The 9,818-nt window shown below is 50.2% G+C and overlaps 1 protein-coding gene across 1 annotated transcript in view; it reads left to right on the top strand.

The window, feature by feature from the left end:
* The first annotated feature begins 2,908 nt into the window (after nucleotides 1-2,908).
* Nucleotides 2,909-9,818, top strand: part of LOC102431881 (carcinoembryonic antigen-related cell adhesion molecule 1-like) — a 7,550-nt gene continuing 640 nt past the window's right edge. Inside the window, exons 1-4 of the mRNA XM_023748642.1 lie at nucleotides 2,909-3,007; nucleotides 3,888-4,247; nucleotides 7,851-8,129; nucleotides 8,640-8,894. Coding sequence (XP_023604410.1) covers nucleotides 2,944-3,007; nucleotides 3,888-4,247; nucleotides 7,851-8,129; nucleotides 8,640-8,894 — 958 coding nt within the window. The 5' untranslated portion in view covers nucleotides 2,909-2,943. The remainder of the gene's footprint in view (nucleotides 3,008-3,887; nucleotides 4,248-7,850; nucleotides 8,130-8,639; nucleotides 8,895-9,818) is intronic.

A 9,818-nucleotide genomic window follows, 5' to 3' on the forward strand; every position in this document is an offset into this window, starting at 1 on the left:
AGGGGAAAGCAGGGTCGATCTCAAGCAAGTTCCTCAGGCAGAGGACAGAGGATGCCCCAAGGTCAGGGAGCACATGGACCGGCTTAGCCAACAGACACGGAGAGGGGAGATTTCCCTAAAATCATGGCCCTCAAGAGCCAGGGAGCTCACAGCCACATGACCTCCCACCACAGTCCCCTCTTCCCAGGACACGCAGTATACCACACACACACACACACACACACACACACACACACACACACTGAAAGTCCTACTGAGACTCCTGGTCCTGGGACTCTGTCCCTGGAAACAGAAACCAGGCTAGTGACACCCAAAGACATAAGGTGGATCCGCACAACAGTCATCACTCAGATGACCCCTTCTCATCCCCAAAGTCACCTCTGTGACCTTCCTGCTGGGAGGAAATCCAACCTTCCCAGCAGTTTGAGAACATGGGGAAGATGTGGTGCCCAGCTGGGTTTCTGTGTCACACAAATAAATAATCCCCTGGGTTTGGGGATCCCTGGGGCTCTCTGTGTGGTGCTGACAGACCAATGGCCAGGACACAGCACAGGCCAAGGGTGGGGTTAAGTGGCTAGGTTGTCCTTTTAGGGAGCAGTGTTCCCCATCAACCTTGCCATTGGAAGTGATCTGCAGACCAGTATAATCAGCATCTCCTGACAGCTTATTAGATGGAGACTGTCGATCCACCAAACACCTTGAGTCACAATCTGAATTTTTAGCAGGACCTGCAGACCCTCCCTGTGCACAAGAGAGGGGGAGGGGCTTCCCCATCCCCACATCACAGGGTCTCATTCTGGCTGGGCATCCACCTCAGCTGGGCAGCTGCCGAAGCAGCATTTCTAAGGTGTCACCTGGGCATTGAAATCTTTAGAAAGTTCCATATACAACGATGTGGCATCCCTGTGACAAGAATTCCTGATGTCATCCCAGGCTTCTGCTCTGAAGATAAGAGCCAAATGGGGATGAGAGAAGGCGGTGGGAAGGCTACTGTGCACTCCACACAGAGCTGTGGGAGACGCCCTGGATACATACACCCCAAGCTTCTGCTTGTCTGATTGTGAGCGGTGGAAAGGCACCAGGTGTTAACCTGCAGAGTTAGGCCTTCAGTTCAGCAACCTCGGTACCTGAGTTCAGCTGAGAGAAGAATTCACAGTCAGGAACTCAAATTATAAGAGAGAGTTTATTTAGGAAGTCATAGAGGTAGAAGTGAGCTGTGGAAGAAATGGGCTCAGGAAACTAGTTACAGCGGCAAAAGAAGGACCCTTGGAGCTTAGGAGAAAGAAAACAAAGATAAGAGCCTTGAGGGAAAATGAGGTAGGGAAAGGTACAGGTGTGCTCCAGAGAGGAAGAGCCGCACTGCGTCCTACTTCTTCAATTTTTTTGGGTAGGAGTGGCTTTCTTTTACTTTATTAGTACCTATAAAATAAAAACAATTTATGGAAATATTTCCCTTCTCAAGATAGAGAAACTACAATCTTTGCAAAAAATACACACCCATAATTGTTACAATACATATCCTTGTATATACCTTGGACATTATAAAAGTATTTAAGAATCACACCCTATAAAAGTTGAGAGAAGAAATATTTTCTCCAATCTTGGTCATACATTTTGACATTCAAGTACTGAAACTACGTCGTTGAAATAAAATGTCTCTAGTTTCCAGGGCCAAAGGGATTTAACTTTCAAGGCCCCATAGGTTCTTTTCTTTGTGTAAGGTCAAGAACCAGGAGACGGATCCCTGAGCGTTAACTTACCTTAGGTATGTCAAGCAGTGGTTTACTTTCCATACTTTATCATGGAACTAAGGAGGTCGGAGGAAATAAGGGTATGGAACCCTTTTCGGGCAGGTCCCCTCTCTAGCATTCCTATTTATGTAGTGTGGCTCCTGCAAGAGGATTTTTAACCCTTGAGCTCTAAAATGCTGATTCTGTACTAGTAATTATCTAAGATACTTGCAAAACGATGCTTTTGCAAGTCTAAACTCCTATATTGTGAATTAGAATAAAGTTATGAAAGTGTGACTCCCCTAAATAGACTTCATTTAGGATTTGTCAGGTGGGGAGCATTGGGAATGATCAGTAAACCAAAAATTCCCTCTTGGAATTATAGAAGAAGATCCTTTCTTGGTAAGGCATAAGCCTCAGAAGCCAAGATCCTTCTTACTTTGGAAGAAGGTCCTACTTCCTGAGGGCAGTTATCTGGAGGGCTCAGGGGAGGATCCCAACGAAACATTTATCAGCTTTCCAGGTGTGTTTTTTCGGGTCGAAGGTCATCAGTCAATGCAGTAGATCCTGATGTCAGCTATGTCCTCACTCATCTGGTTTTGCTGCTTTCCTGGGCTTGCAGCTGAAACACAACTGAGGCCTAGATGTATTTGATGCCAGTCAGAACCTCATTGTCCTGGGGGCTTAATGCTCAAGGGCTATTCTTTAGTCCACTTGTTCACTTCCCCTCTAATGGCGTCTAACCCACATGACTAAGAACGTGCCAGGGGAGGAAAGGTCAGGGGAGGGTCTGAACCACATGACCAGTGAAATGAAAGATCAGAAGGCCTAAACTGCAAAACCAGGATACGCTCAGGCCTAACTGACTATTACACAAGCAAGGTGTGTGTGTGTGTGTGTGTGTGTGTGTGTGTGTGTGTGTACATGGGGAGGAGTCACTGCAGAAGAAGGTAGAAGCCTCAGCAGTTACAAGGAATGCAAATATAGAGGAAAGAAAAGGGGAGGCAGGAATAATGAGAGGGCAGGGAGGAACCTGGGTACAGACCCTGCCCCTGGCCCATGTGACCAGGGAAGTGATCTTGGCCCAGGAGGAGGCTCAGTGCACAGGGAGGAGGAGCAGCACATCTCACACAGCAGGGCAGCAGTGCTTGTGAGCATTTCTGGATTCCAAGCTCTTCCCATAGAAGGAGGGACAGAGCAGGCAACAGACACCATGGAGACCCCCTCAGCCCCTGCCCACAGAGGACTTGTCCCCAGGCAGGGGCTCCTGCTGGCTGGTGAGAGGGGACAACTACCTGGTGGTGGATGGGAGGAGGAGAGGCACAGGCTAGCTGGGGACTCCTAGGGAGCACAGGCTCTCAGAGAAAACAAGGGGGAGGGGGCAGGCTTCTGTTTGAACTTGAGGGGAGAAGACAGGGGAGCAGGATGGGAGAAGAAACCAGGCAACAGGAAAATGATATGGAAGTGGTGAGGGACAGGAAAACTCAATGGCTGCTCATTTCCCAACTTAGTCATCACTGAGAATTGAATGCTGAAAACTTTTGATAATAACAAGTTATGTGAGGAGATAGGAAATTTAACCAGGGGCACTAAACATTGTAATTAACATCAAGCTCAGAAGTGGGCAATTACCTCCCAGGAGGTGCAGGACCCTGCAGCACTCACTCATTCACCCACAGGTACTTACATCCTGTTGCAGGCGATGGGGTTCAACAAGATCAGACAAGCTCCTACCCCCATGAAGATCATGTTCTATGGGGAGGATGCAGACAAGGGAAGATCTAGATGTGATCTCAGGTACCCACAAGTGTCATTCAGGGAACAGCCCAGGGACAGGCCAGAAAGTGAAGACAGAGGTCTTTAGAGGAGGTGATCAGGAAAGGGGTCTCCAAGGACACTCCTGAGTGTCAGCAGGGATCTGAAGGCAGAAACCTGGGTAACAGTATTCAAAACAGAAGAAATAAGAGCAGAGGTGTTGAAGTATTGGTGGACACACTGCTGAACTTGACCACAGGAGACACACACACACACACACACACACACACACACACACACACACCAAGGCTGAAAGATAAGAGACCTGCTAGGTCCCAGGGCTCATCTCTCCTTCCCAATACAGAGCTCCAAACCTTGATCGATTTCTCTCTTCCCTCCTAGCCTCACTCTTAACCTTCTGGAGCCTGCCCACCACTGCCCAGCTCACTATTGAATCAGTGCCGCCCAATGCTGCCGAAGGGAAGGATGTGCTTCTCCGTGTCCACAACCTGCCTGGGAATCTATTCGGCTATACCTGGTACAAAGGGGAAATAGTGTACAGCAGCCGTCTAATCGTATCATATATAATAGACACTCAAACAACTACCTTTGGGCCTGCAAACAGTGGTAGAGAGACAATATACCCCAATGGATCCCTGCTGTTCCAGAACGTCACCCTGAACGACACAGGATACTACACCCTTAAAACCACAGGGAAAGATTTACAGGAGAAAAAAGTAACTGGACAGCTCCGTGTATACCGTGAGTGATTGCTCTCTGACCTCTGGGTTCAGGTGGGTGAACTCTACTTCACACACAGGACTGACAGCCCCGGACTCTACCTCAACCCCCCTTTTCATCATGTTCCAAGTTGGGATTAGACATTTAGTGCAGGACACACAGAGTGGAAACAAACTTCCTAAGATCAGAGTTCCCTTCACAGATTCCAGCCCTGCAGACATTCTCCACAGAGAGAAGGGCCAGTCTGATGGGAGTGACTTAGCAGAGGGAGACTCAGGAGAGTCTCAGTCCAGCCCCTGGCCCCCTCCCCATGAAGATGACACTGAAAAAGCCCCTGCAGAGTTTGGTGGGGGCCAGGCCTGAGGGGACCCTGGAAACCTCACAGAGAAGCTCAGCCTGGGAACCCCTCCCAGACCCCTGTCCCAGGGCTCCTGACTTCAGGGAACCTGGGGAGCCTGTGTCAGGTTGGGTTTGACCTCCTGGAAAGGCTGGGTGGGAACAGTGGCTCTACTCCTGCTCACCAGCCAGGGCTCAGCCCCAAGAGACACATCAGGACTGGGACAGAGCCTAGTCCTTCACCTAAGGCTGTGTCAGGAGAGCACAGGTAGACAAAATACCCCATATTATTAGCTGACACTTCTGAGGGTTTAGGAGACTCCGGAGGGAGGTCAGGTCTCCAGGAAGGAACAGAGGAGAGAAGATGCTCCTGACAGCTCCTTATCCACCAGGGGTCAGCCCAGGAATTCTCTCTCATGGAGGCAAATAATGGTAGTGGCCATTTAAGTCAGTGTCTCCTCTATACTGGGCTTGAGGTCAAGTATTCAGGGATGTTTTAAGGTCAATTCACAGACAACATGGTAATCCAGAGTCCATTTACCATTTGTTCTGTTTTTATTCAGGGGAAACGGAGGCACAGTATGATACAGTCACTAAATCAGGCTCACACAGACACAGCAAGGTCCTTGCACAGCTACAGCCCCATCCTCTCCTCCACCACGAGGGTCTTAGGTGGAGGGTCTGTGGACCCTGAGACCAGCCATTGGTTCTGTGCTTGTTCTTAGCAGTCCCCAGCTCAAGGTAGATTTTCTGGTCTGGTGATTAAACAAATGGAGAATTAATTTTACTCTAGAATCAAATTACCTACAATAACATTCAGAGTCAGTGCTGGGAATGCCCAGGCCTTCCCCTCAGGTTACTGATCCACACCTCCCTGCACTGGACTTGAAACCACTTATTTGTTTCCTGATGTGTTGGTGCCACTCCCACTAACTATGAAGGAAAGGACTTTGCCTTCTCACTCTCCACCCTACACCTGCTACCAGTTCAGGGACCAGCACTCACTTGCTCTCTCATGAAGGAGGGAAGGAATGATGGTGAATAATGACAGAATGAATGAATGAATGAATGAATGATGCATAATCGCTAGAGAGACTGGAACCTGGATGCAGAGTCCTAAAAGGTTTTGGCCACACCTGTTCCCTGTCCCTACAGGTGCTGAGAGCCATGTCCATCCCTCTGACCACCTGTCCCTGAAGCCCCCTCAGGAGCCAAGTCCCTTGGTGACTGTGGGGCTGTTCCACTGTGGAAGGTTTTCTAGGCTGCATTGCTCCTGCCCTGGGGCAGCTGTGGGCTCTTGGTCCCTGGGGTCTTTGAAGCCACCTGTGACCCCCACTGCTCACCAAGGACATTCTGCCGCTATCTGCTCCTTCCATGTATGTCCCTTATCTACCTCCTCCATCACTCCAGACACACTGCCCTGCTCTGCTCTGCTTCCCCCACTGTGCAGATTGTCCTGCTAAAACCTGTGTCCAGGCCCCCACTCCCAGGCAATAGGAGAGGACACAGAAATCAGTGGGAGCAGCAGCCCCAGCTCCATCAAGAGTCAGTTTCCCAGGTCAGCAGGAGAAAGAGCTTCTGCTGGGCCCCCATCAGAGCTATTCCCCCAGGCCCTGAGGCCAAAGAGAGGAACAGGCCACGTGACAGGGGGAATGTAAACCATTGACCTACTCTCTACATGACTCAACCAGGGAGTCAAAGGCAGAATGACAGGTTTCAGTCCCCAAAAGCACTCAGGCTCACTTCACCCCTGACTGGTGACTCACACCCTTGTCCTGGTGTGAGGCTCCCATTCCTCCACTGGCTCCCGAGACCTTCCCAAGGTGACCCTGCACCATCTGACTGGTTCACTGCCTGTTTCACACACGTGTGTCCTCGTTGATGACACCTTGACCACAGTGTGGGATTCTCTCAGACTGTGAGATCCACCAGCCACTCTCCTTTCTCTCAGATGCTGCCCATTTTGAATGACTTTGACTAAACTCCAGTTGTTTCCTGAGTTAGAAAGACAAGGAAGAACATATGCCAGAGGCCCGTGTGGGGGCTCCTCCCCATCTGCCTGACTGTCCATAGAAACAGGGAGGGACCTTCTCTCCAACTTTACTAACATGGCACATGTCCTTTCTACCAATTTTGTGTCTTCCCTCACTATATACAGCCGAGAGCCCCCACCTACCCCCCATCACTCCGTTCTCTTTGCAGGACTCACCTTCTCTCTATCCCAGGGAGTCCCTGATTCCAAACCCACTGTGGCATCTCTCTTTGGTCACAGTTTGACCTGGTTGGACGGCAGAACTTGGTCTATGACCTTCGTGATCTCTAGACAGAAATTCCTCCAAAATCTAGCATTAGAACTTTGGGGCATGAGTGATTTTCACATATTCTTTCACAGTTTAACTCAAAATCTATCCCATAACTGCCAAACACAAATAGACCATGAAGGCCATATTTTCAGCAAGTTCATGCTCCCCCACCTCCCCAAGCCCCACCTCTGTACGTGCTATTGTCTGAGTGTTGAGGAAGGATCCCTGCCCTCTGCAGTGGCAGAAAGGACATTATAGACCAAGGACAGAGAGCCTGGCTCCGCTGCCACCGCCAGCCACTCCCGCCGTCCCTCACTCTTTTGTAAATCATTCCTGGACTCTGCTCTGCCCTTTCTGGGGTCACTGTCTCATGTCAGTCACCAGTGAACTCCTGGGAAGACGACCACACCTCGTGTCCCTGCAGCCTAAGTATTAAACTCACCGCCAGACTTGCTTCTGGTCTTCTGTGTATTTTTTCTGCTCAGACACCCAGCTCAGGACCACACTACCCAGTCCTCTCGGGGTTTAAGGACCATGGGTGGCCCATCATTACTCATCTCTAGGTTAACCCTGGAATGTGAGGCTTCAGTAGAAACACATCTCAATCCGTCAATATAGTTGTGTGTTGCTGGAAGGGACTCAACTCCTGCACATCCAGGTGAGACACCAACATCAGCCAGGCAGTCAGCTGGTCAGTGAGGAACCAGGACAGGTGCCGGGTGGTCTCTGACTCCCAGTCCTGTGTCTTTCTGTGACCAACCCCTGATCGTTGTCTGACACCTAAAAAAGTCTATGCTTTTTCTCCTAGATATAGAGCAGGCGGCCTTACAATCTCTGAACACTCAGATCCTCATACATTTGTTTGTCTTGTGATGCAGACCTACCTTATTTCTTTAAGAACTCAAGTTAGCTGACAGGCACCAATTCTGACTGAAGAAGCTTTTGGAGGACTCAATGGACAATGTTCACTCTGTTTTCTGCACAGCGGAGTTACCCAAACCCAGCATCACAAGCAACAACTCCCTCCCCGTGGAGCACAAGGACCCTGTTGTGTTAACGTGTGAACCTCAAGTTCAGGAAACCACCTACTTGTGGTTGATCAACAGTCAGAGTCTCCCGGCCAGTGCCAGGCTGCAGCTGTCCAAGGACAACAGGACTCTCACTTTACTCCCTGTCACAAGGAATGACACAGGACCCTATGAGTGTGAAACCCGGAACCCCGTGAGTGCTGGCCACAGTGACCCATTCACCCTGAATGTTCTCTGTGAGTAACTTGTGTCCCTGCCTGGGCCGGGCTGCCACCCGAATCCACACTGCCAGAGGCCAGGCTACATCCGTCCTTCTCAGGTCCACGTACACAGAGCCCTACTTTGAATACCCAGGGGGGACATGAGTTCCTGTCCCAGGCACAACTGGCAAGGCTCGGCCTTGAGCCAAGACTAGGAGGGGACAGGATACTCCTGTTTGGAAAGACTCAGGGTTAACAAGTTTTCATGGGACAACCAGGTTAATATTTCAGAATCAGGCTCAGTGAACACAGGGGGCTATGGGTGGGACATTTTACACTTGATCTTAGCCAAAAGACCAAGAAGGGGATGTGAGTATTTAGAAAGATAGAGAAAGGTCGGGGAAAGAATCACACAAAAGTCAATGGGTGGACATTTTAAAACAAGGCTGTGATGCATTTTAGAGGGAGAGTGTGGCTCTTACACAGACCAGGACCTTCCCCTTCCCTCTGATTACATCATGTGTGACTGTGTTCTCTTTGCTCCAGATGGCCCGGACGCCCCCACCATTTCCCCCTCAGACTCCCATTACCTACGTGGGACAAACCTCAACCTCTCCTGCCAGGCAGCCTCTAACCCACCTGCACAGTATTCTTGGCTTATCAATGGGAGTTCCCAGCACCCCACACAGGAGCTCTTTATCCCCAACATCACTTCAAATTATAGTGGATCCTATACCTGCCTCGCCCATAACTCTGTCTCTGGCCTCAATAGGACCACAGTCAAGACTATCACAGTCTATGGTAAGTGCCTCCTGGACCGTCGGCACCAGGCTGAGGGGTGCAGGTTTGTCTGGTTTTCACAAAAGAGCCTAGTGGGTGTTGTCTCCCATCCTGTGGCCATGGACACAAGCAAATCACAGTCTTCCCCTGAGCCCTCCCACTACATCTCTGTACACTCTCCTCCCCTTGCTCTTCTGGTTTCTCATGGCAGAGCTGGGCTCCATCCTAGGAACATGAGGAGGGGGCTCTCTCAGCCGCAGAAAGAGTCAAGTGGTGGATGGAAGGGGCTTCCCAGAGGGGAAAACAAAGGTCCTCAAGGTCAAGCTGCTTCTTCTGTCACTAACACTTTCCTTCTGTCACCTCCTGTTACCTGCTCCATGTGCTACAAGGAATATACAAGGCTTTGAACAAGCTCACCTCTTTTTCTCCAAACTAAAGGAGGAAACCACCTCTGAGGAGGGGTGAGCAGGACAGACCCCTTTTCCCTGCTCTGCTCCAGGTTCACCTGGTGCCTGGCTGCTCTGTGTCCTCTGTGGTGGGACAGGGTTCCGTGGTGAAGGTGCATGGGTGGCCTGTCCTCCCACTGGTGAAATCATGTCACCCATCGACACCATGGCCTCCCTGACACCAGGCTGCATGGAAATGGGGAGAGAGCGAGTAACAGGGGAGACTCCTCTGAGCTGTGTCCTTGCTCTGAAGTCACCAGCTGAACAACACTGTGTGACAGGAGCCTATGTGACATTCCTATGGAGCGCAGTGAATGGTGGTGCTTACTTGACAAGTAGGTAGATTCATGGGACAGTAGGAGCAGTAACACAAGGTGTGTAGTTTACTGAAGATGCTAAGAGTACCAGCCTGATGTTAAAACTGACTACTTCTCTTTAGGGACTCCCTTCTCCCTGATCTTCAATCCACAGGCCAGAAAGTGAAAGTCCTATTCACACT

Source organism: Myotis lucifugus, unplaced genomic scaffold (assembly GCF_000147115.1).
Source record: "Myotis lucifugus unplaced genomic scaffold, Myoluc2.0 scaffold_1601, whole genome shotgun sequence".
NCBI classification, from domain to species: domain Eukaryota; kingdom Metazoa; phylum Chordata; class Mammalia; order Chiroptera; family Vespertilionidae; genus Myotis; species Myotis lucifugus.